Below are 21,725 nucleotides of genomic sequence, written 5' to 3' on the forward strand. Positions count from 1 at the left end.
TTAAACAGGATCCGACCATTAAATGTACCTTCAACAGGAAATGCCAGGACTCCGTCATCTACAGTATACTTTACCCAATTTTCTAGCCAGAGACAAGTGTGATACCCTTTATCAAACATCATAAAAGAGGCAGGGGTATTTGGCGGGGGAATGAGTACGCCTTCTCTCGTTCTAATGGGTTTGTCAGTTTTGAAAAAGTTCTTCACTTTATCCGAAAATGACAATTTTCTCTTTATTCCATACATCATGTGCGGTCTACCTCGTATAAGCTGATCCTTATGAAATCCTAGGTGCTTTGGATTCGGTATGAAGTCTGGATACCACATACAACTCTCCAGACTCGCTTCTAACTCGGCTTGATTAATTTTGTTTACTTTCGTGCTTCCAATGCTAGCGCGACTTTTATTTCGCGCCACCCAATCAGGTCAGAGAATACAACTACGGTCAACCAATGGGTGCGCGGCCTTTTCGCAAGACAGAGTCTCACGCTTCGGCGCTCACCCCTCCTTCACAAATTCAGCTCCGCTACACGCCCGCTATCCTGACCAATACCAGCGCGGCACGGAGTGACGTCAGAGCAGCTCTCCGACTGACTCCCGCCTTCACAAGGTAACGGAAACTTTTTACTCTCTCTAAAGTACGAGTGCAAGTTTTAGTCAATAACACACAACGTTTGCCACTATGTCTGAGTGTTCTAAATAGAGAAAAGACTTTTCTTTCGCTACTAGTAAACCACTTCTGTCTACTTTTCATTCACTCTGGATAGACTTCTTTGCCTGTCCCTACACACTAGTAACATAGAACCCGTTATTCTTCTGACTCATCCACCTTGATCGGGGATATGTACTGAGCCAGGATTTCACCAGCGAACTATTTTACTTACCAGACAAGCCTCGGAGACCCTATTACTCCTCCCGTATGCGACCCTTACTAGGTGATATCGCAATGAAAGTTTTATAATGGACTCGTAGCTATCATTCACTCCAGAAACAAAGGTCCTAATTAGTGCTTCCAGTTATCCTTAACCCTGCACTAATTTCTCAAACCTAGTGACTTCAACAGCTAACCGGATTCTACTCACCGTTAGCTAAAATACTTCCCCGGGGATTCAGACTACACTGAACATTTACAAACAATTCTGGGTTAATTCAACATGCAGTATTTATAACAGCAATACAAATTCATGAACATTTACATATAAAAACACATTTCCAAAATATTGTAAAAATACAGTAACAATCAGCATACAGTAACAATCAGCAGCACGTTTTTGTATTCACGGCTATCCTGCCTACCTAATCCAACTAGTCCAAACCATCCTCTGCTACCAGAAATTACTGCTAGAGCGCGCAGTTTTCCCCAGGTCACCCGGGATACCAATTCTCTAACACGCACTGGGCCCTTGGCGTGAAGAACACATTAATTTCGTTTGGGTGAAACTGGGTGAGGATTTCTCCTCCTGCACGCTGCTAGGAGTAATCAAGTTTGGATTTACCTCTGCTTACCATGCACCCGACTTACCACGGGCGCAATTCCTTGACGGACCTGGAGCTGTTAAGAAAAAGTAGACAGGCCTAACATCCAATACACCTTAATATCCTTAAAATACTTTCCACAGTTTTGTAAAATGACCACAGACACCTGATTAAGTTCGAGTTTTTATATAAGATTTCAAAGTGAAGAAGCCAAAATAATAAGCGATACACTGAGTAATATATCAAACATCAAAATCAGTACCAAAAGGTAACTTTGCACAAAAAATACGACCATTTAGAATATATGGGAAACTACAGGGAGAGGTTTTAGCACATACTATTCACTGCAACGTTATACTAGAACATAGGAATGGGATGGGACCTAGAACATGTACTTAACCTAAGTGTTCAGAATATTCTTGCTAAGATCACTGCAAACCACTAAAGGAAAGGGAAAAACGGGAACATGCTATGGGTTATAAAATCAATGAATTTCTAAAGGAGAGGGGGAGAGAAGGAACCAACTAAAATTCAGGCACATATAAGTTCAATGGCAATAAGGCAATAACACAGGTAAGAATGTTTAACTGATCAGACGAGAGAGAGAGAGAAAAGGAGATACGCAAACCCACAATCTATATTTACCTAATTCAGATTGAAGACCAACCCTGGCCACGGGTCAGTTGGGAAGACGGGGACAGGGACCCTCAGAAAAGGAATGCCGGACTGTGAGCAGGTACAGCTCACGGAGAATAAGGACAGGATACCCCTCAGGTTCGGATCAAGGACTGGGCCTCCCAGGGTACGACCAACACCTACAGCTTCGGACAGCAACGCCTGCGTTACCCCCTCCTGCAAGTAATCCGCCAGAAACCCCGATTGGATTCTCGAATTCCCCAGCAAAGTGCTTCGCCAGCACTTAGGATTTTCCACCCCTTGGGAGTTCGTGGAAAGTAAGGACAAAGTGCTCCGCAGCACTTTCAGGCTTGAACACCTATTGAGATCGTAGGGTCAGTGACAGGTCTGCTACTCGGACAAGTCGGACAATTTTCCTAAGCTAAACTAGGGTAGATATACAGTTTGGGGACCCTAAGACCACCCATTAATGTTGCAAGTGACAGTTTCCCACATTGTGATTGGTCAGGAGAGGTGGTGCGGTCTTTACCACCTCCTAGAATTCAGTTTCACATGATTAAATATTCAATTTTGAATACCCGCCCCTCAGGTTCACGTTCCCATGCATAGAATACAGCAGTACAGGACAGTTTTCAATAGGTAGCAACAGTATTGCTTCTTTCAAGGTGAGACTCCGTATTCCCAGCGATGTTCCCAGGCGCATTGTGCTTCAGGAGCCAGCTGGCTAGGTTTAGCTTCTGCGCAGTTGGAACTTTCTCTGGTCAGGTGACGGTGCCCAGCAGAGCTTCAAGTATGGCTCCGCTCATGAGTACCCAGCCCCCAAAGACGCGGTACATGAAAAGTAAGCGAAGACAAATTAGAATCATACATAAAAATGATCGCACTGTATACCATGATAAAGGAAAACCAACCCTTACTTTTATAATAACTATAGCATTAAGGATTAATGCGAAAGAATAGATAGGCTAAAAGCTGCTGCAGTAAGCAGAGAGCGTGGTGAGAGACAAGCGGCCATATTTAGCATCAATGCGCATGAGCACAGAATCCCTCCAGAATGCGAGTGCGTCACATCACATGGGTATGACCGACGCATGCGCAGACTGAATTTGCGGCAAAGCAGCCATTTTCAGTGCAAGCTTCGTTAGTACGTGAAAAGACATACAAGCAAGCATCCTAGGGACACCCGCGTGTAAGGGAAAACACTTTACAAATGACGAATAATGGTGTTAATATTATTATGTAATTCAGACAAGGGTCTTGCATACGAGCAAGGCGCTATGCGTGCGAATCCTTGCTCCATCAATACCACCACATCCACCACCACCACATCCACCACATCCACCACCACCTCCTCCACCACCACATCCACCACCACCACCACATCCACCCCCACATCCACCACCATCACCACCACCACATCATCACCCAGATCCACCAACACCACATCTATATGTGTGTGTGTGTGTGTGTGTGTGTGGCTCTGTGTGTGTGTAGGTGCAAATGCAATGTTCTTGGATTTTCGTCACAATAAAATACACTGAACATAATCTTCACAAAAGTTATTTACAAACGTTTAAGCTATTGCCATTATAAATTACAATAAATTTTATTTAAGTATTAATTATTTACAAAATTAAAAGCCATTGTTATTTGTAATATCAATACATCTAAGTCACGTAAATACAACACACATTGCATTACAAATGCTATAGGTGTCACATTTGCGAAAGTTAAAACTATTGACATTGTAACTGACAAAGCTATTAATTTTGCTATTTTCAAAACCAACACATAAATAAAAAGTGTCATTTACAATACCAATCGCTCAAACTTTCCTAATGCGAGACCTATTGCATTTCCATTGCTTGTTGCTGGGGTTGGCAGCGCTCTGTGGCCGTTGTCAGTGTGCAAACAAAACATCGTACAGTTTAGTCCTACTTTTATTTTATCGACACACCGATGGACCATTCTGGTGACGCTGTCACATTACCATGGCGTTGCTGAGTACACGTTTTCACGATTTCTCGCGAGGTTTCCTAGCAGCTGACCGGCAAGTTGCCATCTTGTTGCCGTGGCTCTAGGCCGCTGGCTCTGTGTTTCCGTTCCCCAACTCAGAGAATGCTGCGGCTCCGGTGTAAGTCCCGTCAGGGCACGGCACAGCTGCAGGGCCTGAGCGCCGCCTCTTCGGTGAAGGAACTGCAAGAAAGGGTCAGAGTCCTCACCGGAGTCCCTACCGAGCGCCAGCGCATCCTGCTGGGCTTTCCTCCCCGGAGCTTGGAGCTGAGCGACGGCGAGGCCAGCCTAGGGGGGCTGCGGATCCAGAGCGGTGAGAGAAGGGGAGAAGCCCTTGTAGAGTGAGGCCACGGATGGTGGTTACAGAGGGTAGAATCGGGTTGGTGATTGTGAGGGGCGGCTTGCTGCTTTGTTGCTTGATTAACGGCGTATACGAGAGTACAAGGACACAGATTATTTTGGGGATGGTAGCGCTAGACCGGACAAATACGTTTCCGTAGATGGGAGGGTAGTGGAGCATCAAAGGGATGACGGGCTTGAGATGCGATTAGGGAGCTTCATACGGAAGTGTAGAAACCAGAGCACTTTCAGAGGGTTTACAACAGATAAATGCTGGGGTGTAGAATACGCGGTGGTTAGTGAAGTAATTGAGGGATTGGTGATATAATCGGAGTGGGATTTTGGTCCTGGAAATCCAATGAAAGACTTGCCAGGGTTACGGTGAGATCAAGAGAAGTTTGAGGTGCAAGTGACGCCAAGTTGTGAGAATCATGTGGTTGGTAATAACGTCGAGAGGAAGGACCAGGCTTGTGATAAACGAGGATAAAGCCAAGTCGAGGGTGGTGGTTATGCAATCCTTTTTGGAGGGGATTGGAGTCTAATGGAATAGATGATGGAGATCGAGCTAAGAGGGTAAACCATTGGAGTGTAAACGATTAAAGGAAGGTTAGAATGGGGTAACATGAAATTAGGTGTCTTTTGGCTCGCGAGGGATATCGTAGAATTGTGTCAGTCAGTCAAAATAACTTTCGCCAACACAATGTGGGCATAACGAGTACAACACATTTAAAAGAAACATTTCACAGCATTACAACAAAGTTAAAATATATATAAAAATATTTAAAACTATTGCATTTAAAAACTACAAATTCATAGTTATTTACACAATACAGTAAATTCATTTCATATTGGGATATATTTTTTAGCTGATTGTATGTCTCTTTTTTTTTTTTTTTTTTTTTTTGTGCAGATAGTCAGAAGGACGCCAGAGAGAAGCAAATAAAAGGGTCATATAGTAACTGCAAATAATAGAGGGCTACACAACACTGTTTAAAGTTCATTTTACGCATAATGGGGATAATAAATTGTTTTCTTTAATCACAATAAAATTTGCAAAATAACAAAAAGTGTATATCATCCTGTATAGATCGCTCATCACAAGTACAGAATGGAAGGTCAGAAGCAACATAGACATTACGGGGAAACCCAACATAAGTGGAATATAATTTAAACAAAACCTCACCAGGGTATACCTATGTTGCAGATAAGTGATGAAAGATAGATATGTTTATGGTTGAATCCATTAGATTTATCCTAGGAGGGGGGGGGGCAGGTATGTTTTAACTGTCGACAAAATATTTTTGGTCTCCCTTCTCATCTATCGATAAGATAATAATTTCACTTTTAAGTCCGTTTTAGATATGGAACAACAAATAGTAGGATCCAAAAAAAGGTGATGTAGCCCAACTGCCTATTCAGAGAGGAGCTCTATCTATCTATCTATATATACACACACACTCCAGCAGTGGAAAACATACATTGTCTCCCCCTGCGGGTCTTACCAACACATACAAGTATCCACAGTTTGATTATTAGAAGGTGGGGTTTTTGAAGAATATTTGGGGTCCCTTCCCTTTTGACACCTAATCCCAGCTAGGATATAAATTACAAAATGTTAGTGATGACACATTAGTTACTTGCTGCCTCTCATCTTTTCAGCTCATAATAAAGTACTGTTATCAGTATAATGCTTCTTTTGGCCAGATCCTGCTTCCCCTGCTCCTAACCCTGTCCTCCAGTTTTAAGACTCCCTAGGGCACATCTTTCCAAACTTTTCATGTTGGTGACACACTTTTTAGACCATCTTTATTTTGTGACACAGTAATGTGAGCCTAGCCCGAACCTGCTAAGGAGGGTGGGGTTCGGGCGGGTTATCTCCCGGAGAAAATAGTTGGCAAACGGTGCATTTTTAAGCAAATTTGAGAAAGCAGGAAGGTTAATAAAGCAATTGTGAATCTGATCTAACAAAGACAGTGACTGGCAAAAATGGGTGTAAGAAAGGTTAGGTTTTTGCCTGAAAGAAGAATATAATCATGCACACTGCAGGTAATGATCTGCAGAAAACACAACACATGAACCACAGAAAATGTTTTTTAGCTCTTGCTCTTGCGCTTTCTCACAGGCGGGCCTTGGCTATATATTCCCACCATCGCTGATCTTCCGGTAAGAGCACCATTAACAAGCAAAGAGTTGAAGCAGCCACTCTTTTCACACTTCACCCTCCAACCACTTCAGGTTCTCTTGAGTTTAGTTTCCCAGTGATGGTTTAAGTCAGGCATAGCCACTGTCAATGTACATTACAATCACTATGTCCCTATTTCTATAGTTTTACAGAGAGAGAATGAGGCCTAACAGCTAGGGCGGTCGACCTCGGAGCTGAGGAACAGGGTTCGAGTCTCGGCAGGCACGCTCAACATTCTGTGATTCTGGGCAAATCACCTAATCTCCCCATGCCTTACAAAATTTAATGTGTCCGTCTGTAACGTTACTGGTGCTCAAGTAAAGCGCCCTGATACCTTTGGGTCTAGTTTGCGCTATATAAAACTCCACCCCCCAAAAAAACGGAGCAAGTGATGTCTGGGTCAAAAATATCACAATGGTTTGTGCATCAACTTCCCAAATCCTAATAGTAAATGTCTGAAACGGAAAACTAGTTAAAATAGTGGTATTTTCTGAATGTCTGCATTGGAAGAAGGGATGTAGCTGGAGCAAGACCACTATGAATTTGAAAAAAGACCTCCTCTTAAAAATAACAAATCTTGGATTGGGTTTTATTCTACGTTAAGATCAAGAGATGGCGGATGTAGCCGACATTATGTAGAATTGAAGTGGCAAAACGCAACCTGCCTGGCCGTGAAAATTGATTACCAAACAATAAAATAGCCAGAAGTACCACAAATCTGTATCGGAAACTCAAATTGTGCATCAGCTTCTGCCTCCTTTTATTACGACAATGGCAAACTTCCCAAGTAAAAATAAAGTACATGGAAAAAATAAAGCATGAACATCGACTTCTAAGGCACAACCTATGTCTAAAAGGCAAGCTTAGTTGCAAGGCATAAACCACAATTTTGTGAGCTTCATTTAAAAGGATGTTATGTGATTATTTAAGTACTTAGTTTGAATTGCAGCTCACATGAATCACATGGCTATAATAATGGAAAAATAATCTTCACTGTTCAAATTTCTCATAACTAAACAGTACTGGCCCTATCCCCTATAGCTCGCTCCCCCTTTTCATTCTCCTCTTCCCCCTCCTTCCCATTCCACTTTGGCTATGTAACCCACCTTTTTGCTATCTCCTTTCCACTTCTTGCGAGGGGGTGCACCATGACTAACCCCTTATCACCATACCTGCTCTGTTCAATACTCCACAACATATCCTCCACAACCCTTCCTTTTCGTAACTTAACCCTCTTTCTGCTTACGTTTCTGTATTACTGTTTTGCATTTCTTGGAGTCTATTTTTCTTTCTCACTTTTCATTGACACTAAATGTGCTTTAAAACACTTGGCTTTTGCTACTCTCTTTGTTTCTGTGCAGAATTTAACACAATGTCCAGCACTCTACATAAGTGTGAAGGATCTATTTCTATGTGGTATGATAAACAAGAAAAAAACAATGTTCTTTGTGGAATCTACACCATATAATCACAGCATTATATTCATGCAATCCAGGTGAGTCATCTCGCATTGATTTTCCCGAACTCGACATGGCGTGGTCCACCTCTCCACCTCTCCACCGTCGCTCAGCCCACACCCCCTCATGGAAGTCTGCTTTTGTCAAAGATTAGCAGGTGCTATTTGGGGACAGCACAGACCATAGCCAGCCGCTTTTGTCCATGACCACAATTTAACGAAGGATGGGGTACTGTTGAGTCCCTGAGTACAGCAGTCCATTGGAAAGCGGGTGCTCCCAAACGTACCATATGGGTGTTACGCACCAGCCCAGGGTCTGAGGCGCTATTCCAATGATGTTCAGGGGTTGTGTTAAAGTTGCTAGGGGAGGTAGGCAGCCTGGAAGCCCTGCCAGGCAGGTGGCTGTTTCACCATGGGGCGCCGGCGAGTGACTGGTGAAGAAGGCCTCTCCTCATAATAGGTAAAATATTATGCCTCCTGTTAGATTTGGGGGTCTCTGGTTGGCACAGGTAGGTACTTGTGACAACAGGGACCCTCTCTTCTAGTCCCGGAAAGGGGATGACACACCTAAAATAACCCCTGCCCACCCTCTTAAGTTGCGTGGCGCGAGCAGTCAAGGCTTATTTCAGAGGCGTTGTAAGTTAAGCAGTTGTGACCAAGTACGGTAACCCAGTGACAACACTACAAATGGACACCACGCAGGTTTTATATAAAAAATAAGTAGATTTTATATAGAGTTACCACAAGACCATAAACAACAAAAATACACACTATGATTACTTTAAGATGTTAGAATAATTGATGCATGGCAGTTAAAAAATACGTTGATCAGAGTCGACTCGACACTACTGCCATTAAATCCCTGTAGCCACCGCCTACATCAGAAAAACTTATGAAGCAAGCGGCCTGTGTGCACCTAGTGACAGCCCTACCCCAGTAATTGTTAGCACAATATCAACCCCCTGCCCTCCCCCATCTTCCTCACACCGCTTACATCACAACGACCCCAGCCCCCACAACAATCAGTTTCTTTCTGCAGTCCCAGTCATTCGATTATGGCCAACTATGCGTGTGACCCTCTGCAGGCCCCCTACCCCGCCCCTGCCTCTTCCACAGTGAACTGCTTCTCCACACTATATCGTCTCCGCTTCTCCAGCATGCAAGTGACCATTTTTTCATGCAGCTTCACGTTATTAAAAGCAGCTGAAACGGTCTTTTGCATGATTTGTGAAATGGGCGTACTTTGCAATTAAGTATGCACGCTCAGGGAAGTTACAGTGCATGCGCACATCGTACAGGGATCACTGCAGGTGTCGTCCCGCGACACACCCACCATTTGCAGGCGACAGTGGGGTGTTGCGACTCACAATTGGAAAACTCTGCCTTAGGGCATATAATTGAAAATAGTATTGGTGAGAACACGATCCCTGAGCCTGTTTACAGTAGTGCATGGCCATTGTTAAACGTAATCATGGATTTTTTGTTATGTACATTTTGTGTTCCGTGATGGTTTTGTGGTGCTGCTCTTGGGGTTCGGAAGTAGTCAGTCTCTTAAGCACTAGGTTGCTTATGTAGCCTACTAACAAATTATTTCAAATTCCCTCTAGTGTCTGGGTGGTGCTTCATTTTATTATGGTGGAGGAGGGGTAATTCCAACTGACTACATATATAGTGGTGTGTGAACCTGCTGAGCTTCATGCAGGAGTGGGAACAGCTAATCAAAGTTAAAAGCATCAGCAGCAATTCTGCCATTAGTATAATCTTTACTTTCTCTGTTGGGGTGCTCGGGCAGAGCCTGTGGTGGTTTTGAGTGCTGTTTTTAATGGACATATTTGTAGTGAAGGCAGACAAGTTTGCAGGTTCATTTTACCCTATTGGCTGGTAGGCCCACCCGGTGCAGGTCAAACCTTTTGACTCCCACTTGACATTGCCAGATTATGGATCTGTGCAAAAATATTGTTTGCAGTGAATATTTGTCTCTGTCTGTTCATGCTGTTTGAACTTGAGCTCATGGATGATTAATGCAACGTTTTTATTAGAGCGATAGCCCTCTGAGGAATTTTTGCACCCTCTGGTTGCGGTAGTGACAGTTGGTCCTGTAGAAAACTGCATACACACGTTTACAAAGTTTAACAATTTGAAGCTGCCTCTAATGCTTGCAGTAATGCTCTCTGATAAAATGCAAATAATTGTGGAAGCTTGAAAGCAAGATTGATGATTCTTTGCTTTTAAAATAAAATGGGTGGTAGATAAATAATTTAGCTAAGCTTTTGCACAATTTTAGTTACAATTTCATTGACTCCATATTTAGTAAAATGTGCTTGATGTATACTAGCATTTCCTAACTAATATTAGCAATGGACATTCACTGTAAAATCATTTTCGGAAAGATTATGGGAAACATAAAAATAAAGAAGAATTTCCTTAAACCCCCACTTTTTTTGGTCTCAAAAATCACACATTGCCATATGTGTCCATAGCTCTGAAGGAAATTACTTCGTGTGCTCCTGGGTGACTGAGCAGAATGCAATAACTCATAGGAAAGTTAGCTGTATATGAAGTTATATAAACATATCATTTTAAACAAATGGCCTTGGCTAACACCAGAAGTGAATCCATACTTCTGAATAAATTTAGCAAGTAGTGTCATATAGATTTATTTAATAATGTGGGTCTGACCCTACATGAGTTATATGCCGAAAACTGTAGAAGGACCAAGTTGGACTGCTTGTTCTCCGTTTGCGAAGAACAAAGAGATCCAAGCACAGGCAAAGACTTTTTTCTCCGACTCTCTACAGCAGGGTGGTATGACAGACTGTGTCAAATGTTGTTGAGATGTTGAACAAAAACAGCATTTCTGAAGTAAGGGAACTCCAAGATTATCCAGGGCAAAAAATGAACACTGATTCTGTTCTGTGGCCCTTGAGAAAACCATCTGGAATGGAGGTAAAAAAAGTTTGTTGGATTTCGGAAAGGAGGCAAGTTAGTTCTTGATAATGGATTCTGTAACTTGAGAAACTAGATTAAGGAGAAGAATTTGCTGGTACTTGGCTAATCCTGCAGGGTCTACCAGATATTTCTTCAACAATGGAACAGTCATAGCTTTCTTCCCAAAACCGATATCGGGTATAGGTTGCAAATAGTTGGTAAATATGATGTAAAAGGAATTGTGATCAAATTAGGATTTTTAATAGGACCGTATTCAAGAGGAGACCCCCATGTCACTGACTCTGCTGGTATATACTCCAATTTGGTCAACACAGCAATCTAATCTTACAATGGGTAGAATGTTATGCTAAATAGCAGGAGTCCAGTTAGTTGTCGGAGTAAAAAAAAAAGCCACAGAAGTGAACTTTAACCAGTGGAAGACTCTCAACCCTATTCATACATTACTCTGCCCCATCTAGCCTCTACTCTTACACCTTCCCACTTCCATTTCATTTTATTTCCTCTGTTTATCGGCTCTGTCTCTCCACTTCTTTGTCTTCCTTTTTCCTCTGTAAATTGTCTAACATAGCCTTTTTTAATAAAGCGTGTCTAAGCTTACTTAAGGCTTCTCTTTTTCACTTTCTCGTTGCCATGTGCCTAAGTAACAAGTCAAACTTTATTTCACAACCTGTTTATACCTTTTATATTTCATTTCACATGTATAATCTGCTGTCTTATTATTTATGCCGACTACCCCTTCTGGGGTATAGGCCATCAACCAGAACTCTCCAGTCATCTCTGTCTTGAACTTTTCTTTTATTCTGACTGCAGGTGTAGCCCATCTCCTTCAGTCAGCCTCGCTGCCTTGGTGCAAGGTGTTTCTTGGCCTTCCTCTAATCGTTTCCCTTAAGGATTCCAGGTCAGAGCTTGCCTGGTGGTGTGGTGTTTGACGCAGACTTGCAGAGTGTTTGACCTATCTAGCACCAGCAAAGTTTCATGATTTCTTCATGGGCAGGGATTTGGGAAGTCTGCTGCCATAGGTTGGTGTTTGGCCAGCTGATCTGGATGCTTTTTCTCAGACTGGTATGGATGAAGGTCTGGACTTTGTTTGTGGTGTCACAGTTATCCTCTGAGTTTCTGCTCCATACAGAAGGGCCGATTTTGTGTTAAAGTTAAAAAGCCTGTTCTTGATTTGCTGCGTTAGGTCCTTGGACCTCAAGACCTTCTTTAGCTGAATGAAGGCAGTCGTTAGTTTGCCGATTCTTACCTTGACGTTGCTTCTGTGGCGCCCTGCTTGTCTGACACTGCCCAGATAGTTGAAGGCCACAGCCTCTTTCAGTGCATTGCCTGCTACAGTGACTGCAGTTGTGCTGGCCGTGTTAGCCCTCTGGATCTTTTTACCCCCTGTGAATGTTGAGGCTAAGTTGTGCTGGTGTGGTTGCCACATTGTCTGTCTGTCTTTCATTTGTTGATGGGTATGGGAGCGGAGGGTCAGTTCGTCTGCAAAGTCCAATTCATCAAGCTGCATCCAAGGTGTCCCCTGGAGCATATTTCTACTCCCTGCTGTGGATGTCTTCATGGTCCAGTCTATGGCCAAGAGCAAAGGCGAGAGCAAAGAACCATGGTGGACTGGTCCTCGCTTGGAAGCTTCTGTAAGTTGTACTCCATGGAATATCTTGCTGGTCACTCTCTCATAAGAGTACCTTCTGATTCTTACGAGTACACTGTAATCGCAGAGGAGTTTCCAAAGGGTTACATTCGATTGGATGATCAATATTGATTTAAAGTGTTGCAGGAGCCAGCTTTCTAGACACGCAACTGTTCACTTGTTCCTTCATTCTGTTCGGGATGACTCTGAAGACTTTGCCAGGGGTTGATAGAAGAGTTATCCGTCTGTCATTACTGCAGTTGCTCAGGCCATTTTGAGGGTCTTGATGAGATCTTCCTCTTTCCAGTGTGATGGCACATTTTCCTCTTCCAAATGTAAATGTAAATGTCAAGGTATTTGTAGAGCGCACTGCCACCAAGCGGTTTCCTGGCGCTATTACTCATACCTCTGTGGAACCCTTCCTGGCTTTCCCTTTGAAGTGTCCACTCCTGAGCACCCCCAGGGTGAAGCCAGGCATCCTAGCGCTGTTGGGGCCAGTGTGGAGGTTAAGCAAGCTATTGCCCAGAGTTGCAGCGTGGTGCCCATGATTAGAATAGGCACGAGGCGAGAATTGTCAGGTCCGAGGAAATTGAGCCCAAGACCCGCCGAGGCGGGAATTGAACCGTGGTCCCGGGCCAGAACTCTGCATCAGGATCTGCCGCTCTAAACTTTAAGCCACACTCCTCCACACTCTTCCAAACATGGGGTAGAGCATGTCTACTGATGTTTTAGTGTGCCTTCAGAGCCTCTGCAGCAATTTTGTCCGGTTCTGCTGCTTTCCCATTTGATGGCTTGCTGTATTTCTTCCTTGGTTCGACTGCTGCAGCCATTAGCTTGTCTTTGTCTGCTGGCAGAGACTGCAGCACAAGCTGGTTCAGCACTTCATCAAAGTGCTCCAACTTACTTCATTGTTGACCTTCGTTACCCATGACTGTCTTTCCAGCTTTGTCTTAAACTGGTCTTTCTGGCTTGCTGGATCTGATGGGAGTGTTTACTCGTTATGTTGTAGAGTTTTTAAAGTTTACATGACTTGCTCCTTCCTGAGCTTTTGGAGCAAGACCATTGCTAAATCTTTGCTTGTGTACCCTTATACTTCTCTTTGCTTCCTTGTTCATTTCGGTGTGCTCGCAGTAAGCTTTGCACGTTTCCTGCTCTTGTTCGGCTGGTGTTGGCTGCAGCTTTCTTTTCCATTCTCTCTTGGATTTTGCGGTGCGTCTCAGTGGAGATCCATTCTTTATGCTAGAGTTTCTTGGGGCCCAGTACCTCGTGGCAGGTTGATGTCACTTTAAAAAAAAAAATCTTCTCTCACTGACTTCCTACTGGCTCTCTGCCTTTCTCTAGTTCTTGCAACCCATTGAAACTTCTTGCTATAGCTGAGTGAGACTGTATTACTGTGCATATTTGAAGAGAGTGGTGTGATATATTTTCGACATCAGTTAGATCCCTGCTTTCATCAACTTCACCCTCGCCACGACAAGGTGATAGTTTGATGCCACGTCTGCTCCTCATCATTCACATCCTCTAGGGACCTCTGGAACTTCTTGGCAAAGTAGACATGGTCGATCATATTGTTGAATGGTCTGGTGACACCATATTGTATTGTGCGTTCTTTTGTGTGAGAATAAACTGCTGCCCATCACCAGACTGTTCACGGTGCAGAGATCTGCGAGCCTTTCACAAATTCGTATTCAAAGCATCAAGCCTACTTCCCGAGTGTGTTGGGTGTTCTCTTTCTCCTGTCCAGAATACATCAGCATTCCTCCTGGAGCCAGTCTTGTCTGTCCAGATTGTGTCCATCTGGTTTTGCTGATGCCAAGTATGGCAAGGTTGTAGTTTTTTTGATCTCTGCTGCCACTTGACTGTCTTGCCTGTCAACTGCATGGTCTTCATATTCAGTGTCCCAAAAGTAATGGTTTGGTCATAAGCAGGGGGAATCCACCTGTACCTAAATAAGTCATGAAAAATCACGTTGGACAGTGTGACAGATACAGTACAATATTTAGTTCTCCATAATTCTCTCTCCGTTTATCCTGCCAGTCAGCTATTTTGCAACCTTTAATGGGTAAACCTCTGGAGAAGAATGCAGAAGCAAGAAGGCAAGGATTGTCCCTACACTTGAAAGGGGACATTTGTCTACTATCCCCCACACCATAGTCTAGTCTTATTTCAGAGGACCATATGTATTTTTTGGATTAGCCCTGCAGTTTATAATGCTGTCCGGTGGCTCCTCCCACCCTCCGTTATCCCAGCCCTTAGCCCCCTCCCCAACATTCCGATGAACATGTGCATGCCTCAGCACTTCTTGCCCCTCCCTCTGTCTTTCTTTTATCCCAGCTTTTTACAAACCACCCTCTGCAGTCCCCATTTATCGGGTGTTTTGCGCCTGCTCTTCCCAACCACCCTCCAATGTTAGTGTCCTTATCCCCGTCCTTCACACCTACACTCTATTGTACAGGTGCTCTCTCTCACCTGTCCCCTCTCACTGAATCCTTCTTTTTCGGCCTTCCTGCCTCACCTCTTCCCTGCTCTGCTGCTCTTTTTGTTTCCTGGCTCAATTGTCCCCCCCTCCTAATAATGGAGGAGTGGGTTGTGGGAATGAGACATCTCGGGGGGGGTGGGAGGGGGGTGAGAGAATAGTATGCAGGTGGAGAAAGAGGATGGATGAGAAGAGATTGTGGGGAGGGGAGTACCGCTAAAAATAATAATAAAAAAGCACTAGGAAATGGCCATTGGTAATGTTTTTTTTCTTCCAAACACGCATAAGAGCTGGCCGTATCGGAGCTTTTTTTATTTTTAGCAGTGGCTACAAATCATTGCAAAAGCCAAAGGCTCTCATACCGTTTAATCTATTGGTTTTGCCAGTGCTTGTTTTCATACATGCAGATACATTTCCACTCTCTTAATTTTGAGATCAATTTAACAACTTGGAATATCATGATCCAAAAAGTGGCAGTTAATTTCTTAAAAGATTTGGCAGAATCAAAATACAAATATGCATAAAACCCACAGTTTATCACTTAATTTTCAGATGCCTTATTTACTGTTAATAAAAATTAATGAACTTCTTTAGTAGCGCAAGTTCAGTTATCCACACACTTTAAAAATTAGTTTTATACATGAAGAGCTTAGACTCCTTATTACATATCAGTGATGTGTGTGTATATATACTTAATGTGGCAAAAATAATAAATACATTATTACATTGGTTGCGATATTGCATGAAGTTTAGCTATACATTTACTATCAATGATAAAGACTCATTGTCAAAGGCTTATCCTGGAGTCGACATTCTGATTTTTGAATGACCGACACTGCGCACATTTGCAGAATGACTAGTTCAATGTTAGTTTTTGTTCAATGTTGTGAAATCAAGCCACGAGAGCCTTTGAGCTTCTTAGTTGGTGAGAACCCCCAGAATCTTCAATTTACCAGACATATGAGAATAATCAGAGCTTATCCTACATACATTTCAAGTTCATATAATGTGCCACCATAAGGGACTCAGGACAGGGTTTGTACCATCATAGTGGCCAATACCTGAAATCACACGCAGCATGAAAGGAGGGTTTCAGCCAAGCTAGGGGAGTTTTAGAATGCCAGTAACCAGCATTGCCATACTAGATTCTGGAGAGTACCAATTCTTGAAAAGCTTCCCCCGTTGTTCACGGGTCCCCTTCTGTAATTCTGTGTTAGTAGAATGCAAATCTGATTTTGTTTCTTGACATATTTTGTTATCAGATACTTTATTGTTTTCACTTTACTGAACAATATCCTCCAATGGTTGCCTTCAGCTTTTTTTGTTTTTTTAAACAGGTGATACATTAATTGTTGAAGAGGACAACAGCAAAACAAAGACCGACGTGCCTTCAGGTTCAAAACCTAATGCTTTGTCAAACAGAGATGCCCTGCCTGGCCTGTCACGCAAGGTGGTTCCAGCAGACAATTCTTGTCTTTTTACCAGTGTTTATTATGTGGTAGAAGGGGGTGTTTATGATCCAGCTTGCGCACCAGAAATGCGTAGTCTTATTGCTCAGATTGTCGCAAGTGACCCAGAATCCTACTGCGAAGCGGTGCTGGGGAAAACTAACGAAGAGTATTGTGATTGGATCCGAAGGGATGATACGTGGGGCGGTGCAATTGAGGTCTCCATTTTGTCCAAGTTTTATCAGTGTGAAATCTGTGTGGTGGATACTCAAACAGTCAGGATTGATCGCTTTGGAGAAGACGTCGGCTACACCAAGAGAGTCCTGCTCATCTACGATGGAATTCATTATGATCCTCTCCAGCGTAAATTCCTTGACCCTGATATTCCTCCTCTGACCATCTTTTCATCCACAGATGACATTGTTCTTGCACAAGCATTGGAGCTGGCAGATGAAGCGAGAAGTAAAAGGCAGTTTACTGATGTAAATCGCTTCACCCTAAGGTGTATGGTTTGTCAGGAAGGGTTGACTGGACAAGTGGGAGCAAGAGAACACGCTAAAGAGACTGGGCATACCAACTTTGGGGAAGTGTGATGTCGGCAAGTGTTTTTTAAGCCTACTACCTCACAGAACCAGAAGGCTCTGGATGTAAAATAAGCTAAATAAATCACTGCGTGAAACTTGATTGCTCCTCCCTCCCTACTCAGACAATGGAGTGAAGTTTTACATGCACACATCTTCTAATCCTATAGGTACATATGGTATATAGTTATGTGCATACTCAAAGTGATCACATGCTTGAATTCTGTATTCTTCTTTGCCTCCTTTTTAAAACACCTAGTAATAAAATGAAGGCATGGAGAGCAACGCACTGTATTTCCTATATGCAATCTGAAAAAAAATTAGATTGATACAGTGATGCAGTTCTTGTTTTCAAAATAGTTTGCCAGATTATGAAATGTATGTTGTAATAAAAGAAAAACTTGTTGACATGGGTAAATGTTACATGGTTGTAAATCAAGACCTCCTCAAGTGTGCTAAATAGTCATGCTCCAGAGGGTTGTTGGGGACACAAGTACTGTATTAGAATTTTGGTGCTATGGTTAACCTGAAAGGAAAAGGTAAATAGCTTATAACTGAGACTTTGAACATGGTAAGAAAAGATGCTCTATAGTTTCAATTTGAGCTTTTTTTAATCGTTGACTTTGTTAAATGTTAGATCAGAATGACTGTTGCCAAGTGCCCTCCGAACGTATCTACCAAGGGTAGTAAAATGAGGGTTTCCCATAGAGCGGTCTCTAGGTTTTCAATGATGGAATGTCGGTTTGAGCATGGACTGCAGATAAAGAAAATGGGTATCCCGAGTTTACAGTAACGGGACTACAATTTATTTTCTAGGGTAGTCCTGTTGTAAACTGATTAGTCTGGACTCCTGGCCATTTTCTTATCGTTAAAATGGTGCAGACATTTAGACCACTACAGTAAGACATCCTTGTCGTGCCATGAAGATTGTTACTTAAGTATTCAACAGTGGTGCACACATTTTCCAATTAAAATTGTGTATATTCTCCTCTTATTAGTGGGCGATATCTAAGCAAAAGAAGCAAATGGCTGGTACATTCATTCTAAACCATTAGATGTGGAGAGCATAAACAACAACATTTAAGAGCAGGAATTAGGTGATTTGAGCAAGATCTTTTGAAATCTTTATTGAACCAGATAACTTACAAATTAATACGTTTACAAAGCATGATCACTTTTTAAATGTGTGTGTACATTTTGCAGAAATATTTCAGCATGAGAATTTTGGCTCTCTTGAAAATGGCTATGTATTCTGCAGACTCAAAATGTGTCGAAGCTTTTTGGGGTATGCAAGCCAGTGAGAGCATTACTAACTGTCTGATGCTTTAGAATTGGCTTCGTTCAAGTGTTTTTCAGATGCCATTAGACTAATAATATCCAGCAAAAAGTTGAGTTGAAAGCCGGCAACATTTAATGTTCATTTGAGAAATGTATTGTGTACTTTGAAAACGTCCCTTAATTACCTGGCCTGTGCTTTCTAGTTGACCTTTAAAATTTTACTTACACCGATTAGCTGACATTTTCTATTTTCATAGTGTTCTGAATAATACATTTTGCCTTATTGTGCTTTGCACCCTAAAGTGCATTACACCGAAGGGATGGAAGTTCTAGTGAGTCTCGAACAGAATGACTGAAACATAATTAACTTGAGAGGAGTTTGATACGCGAAGACTTGAAAATGCAGCACAGCTCTGTGCAGTGTATACACCACAAACCGGAACCGCTGTGTATGTATTTTCTATGTACATAGACACCCAGGACAGTTGTCAACATGTTTGAAAAGCTGTTCCTATCCAATGTACCATGAAAAGAAATGATTGTGTTTTTCAGTTAGATCTAGTACTGGTGTCGTTACAGATGATAGCTAGCAGAAGTATTCAAGCCTTAAAATTTGCCGTCTACCATTGGTCCTGTCCTCCTCTGTGGAGAGTAATTGTTTTTAAGTATTTGTGAAAAACACGTTTAAGTTGTTTATATATTGCTGTCACGCATACTGACTTGTTTTATAACGGTTTTTAGAAGCAAATCAATTATCCGAAGACTGCTTTACTACATGAGATATCCTGAAACTAATATGGTTTTATCTTAAGTAAGGAAAATGTGAAATTTGTAGTGTGAGGATTTGTCTCTAAACTCCTTTTTGTTACTGAGATGTCTAGGCATGCGAGCCATCTCAATAACGAGCAAGCAGTTTACAATTCTGTGTTTGTTGTCATTGTCTGAAATTGTATTGTGTATGTGTATTAAGAGCAATGTATTCAGAAATTGGGTGATTTTATGTAATGTGTTTCATGTTCTGCAAACAGGCTCTCACTTTCGCTAATTTTTTAAATAATTCTGGGCGTTTAATGAACCAATTGCCTTCATGAACTGGTAATGTGTGTATGTAACTTTATGTGCTTTGGGAGGTGTGGGTGGGAAGATAAAGGAAGAGTGGCAACAAATGAAGTTATGGGTCCATTAATCTTACCAGCAGGATGTTTGAATTTGTGACGTATGAAGTGGGCCTCTTCTACTTTTGCCCGATTCCATTTGCACTGTACAAGCATTGGAACTTGGAAGAACGCAATCTTTTGTCTACTGCCTACGCATAACGTATGAGGCGACCTGTGTGCACTAGTGTTGTGTACGTAGGGAGAACATTTAATCCAAAGCAGCATGAACTATTGATGACACTGGGGATGTAATGCTGATTTTATTTTAATTAAATGTTGTTTGTCAGAGAATGTGGACCCATGTGGATAGCAAAAGTGATATATCGTGGATTTAAAAAAAACCTTTAGTGTTTTTTAATTGGATGCTCCAGTAGTCTATTTTGACGATTATGCCGTAGTCTAGTTTGACAATAATGATGTCAATTGTCTGTAATTGACATACTGCGGGGGGAGAGGGCGAGAGAGGTATAGGTAAAAAACAACTATGGATTGTTTGCAGCACATTTTTTATTGAACGCACTCTTACGCCCCACAGAAAGGAGGTGGATCTATCTGAACTGCTCCGCATGCAAATATGACCTTATTTTAGGAAGTCATCATAAACTTCCCTACAACATTTGTTACTTCTCTATGATGTCCGTGGTCTGTTATTAAAGCGCCCTTGCTTGTCGGAGGAACAGCACTTGACTAGTTAGTCTTCAGCTTACTCCTAGGCCTTGATCTGTTTTTTATGAACTTCCCTTTTTTTACTTGTCCTGTGTGTCTTTTGATCCACTTTTCTAGCTTACTGACACTGCATGTACATGTCTACATAGGTTTCTCAGAGTTGAAAATATGATGTGCACAGGCATCATGTGACACATCATTTCACCTGGTATCTAATCTCAAAACGATGAAATATGAAAAACTCGCCAAACACTAGGGGGAAAAAAGCTAAAATTTGGTATATTCCAGTCGGTGCTCATTTTTTGTGTTTTGCAAACTTTTTTTTACAGTATTTAGTTCACATGTTTTGCTTTTTTTTTTTAAATAGGTCAAGCGGTTCCAGTAATTCACACGAATTTTAAACTGGTTTGTTTAATATTTAAACTTGCTATTTATCTCTTGACATGGAGTTATCAGGGAATTTTACTTCATGTAATTAAATGTTATTGCTTTTTGACTTGTACTGGTCGTTTATTGTGGATGTCAAAGGTTCCGTAATCATAAAAAAATAATTTTCCAGTTTTTGTGAGCATGTTATGTAGACAGTCTTTCACTGCTGCTAGTTCTTGCCAAAAAATTCTGTGGAAAATGTGAACTTCCTGTACCATCACTTTAAAGAAGGCACTGCATTAAATTCTTACCCACTGTAATCTGGTGTGTCTTGTGTTAACTTTTTGCTGCAGCGTATGTTCTAAATGTATGCTCTTTCAGCCTTATACCATTTCAATGCACATTTAGGCAATTCGATTTCCTGTTCGAGAACATACTCCTATGGATGGCAAAAAATGGCCATACAGTTTGTCCTCTTGCGAAACATAGAATAGTTTACTTTTAGAGTTGTGCACTGTTTTATTCTTTATTTTTAACCTGGAACACTGAGGCAAGCATGTGTTTGGAGCCCTGTGATCGTTATGCAAAAATGCTTATAGTTCATAGACAAAACACTGTCTGGAGGAAGTAAAAGGGCAAATTCTGTTTAATTGACATTGTTTTACAGCTCATTTTATTTATTTTTAGGTCGGGCCGAGACCGCGCTTGTGTTGTGTGGAAGATCTGTTGTATGTACTTTGTGGGCTCTGGAGAATATCCCCAAGATTTGTCTGCTTCCACTTAGGGACTTTGTTTTGTTCAACTGCCTTTATTTAACTTTCTTGATAGAAAACGACCAGTAGGGGTCAGTAAAATACCAGAATTGCTTTTTTGCTTGGTGACTCTTTTTAATTTTTCTGTCAATAGCCTCTACTTACCTCTCTTAATAGAAAACGACCAGCAGAGGTCCGTAAAATACCAGAATCACTTTAACATTCCCTAGCTTCCAGGCCATAAAAAGTTGTCATCCACAAGCACCTGTATACAATAATATTTTTTTCAAATATTGTATTGTCCGTGATATTACCACTGAA

General features: G+C 41.9%; 1 protein-coding gene across 1 annotated transcript; it reads left to right on the forward strand.

The window, feature by feature from the left end:
- The first annotated feature begins 4,107 nt into the window (after nucleotides 1-4,107).
- YOD1 (YOD1 deubiquitinase) lies at nucleotides 4,108-20,972 on the forward strand. The gene is made up of 2 exons (XM_086923390.1): nucleotides 4,108-4,437; nucleotides 16,491-20,972. The coding sequence occupies exons 1-2, from the start codon at nucleotides 4,230-4,232 to the stop codon at nucleotides 17,192-17,194; spliced, it is 912 nt and encodes a 303-aa protein (XP_086779516.1). The 5' UTR covers nucleotides 4,108-4,229; the 3' UTR covers nucleotides 17,195-20,972.
- Nucleotides 20,973-21,725: the final 753 nt, after the last annotated feature.

This window comes from Lissotriton vulgaris, chromosome 5 (genome assembly GCF_964263255.1).
Source record: "Lissotriton vulgaris chromosome 5, aLisVul1.2, whole genome shotgun sequence".
Taxonomy (NCBI): domain Eukaryota; kingdom Metazoa; phylum Chordata; class Amphibia; order Caudata; family Salamandridae; genus Lissotriton; species Lissotriton vulgaris.

What these genes read in the sequence shown, in the direction of transcription:
- YOD1 (XM_086923390.1), top strand. Translation starts at nt 4,230, where the DNA reads ATGCTGCGGCTCCGGTGTAAGTCCCGTCAGGGCACGGCACAGCTGCAG. An exon ending in GGGGCTGCGGATCCAGAGCG is followed by an intron (nt 4,438 to 16,490) that starts GTGAGAGAAGGG and finishes TTTTTTAAACAG; the next exon opens with GTGATACATTAATTGTTGAA.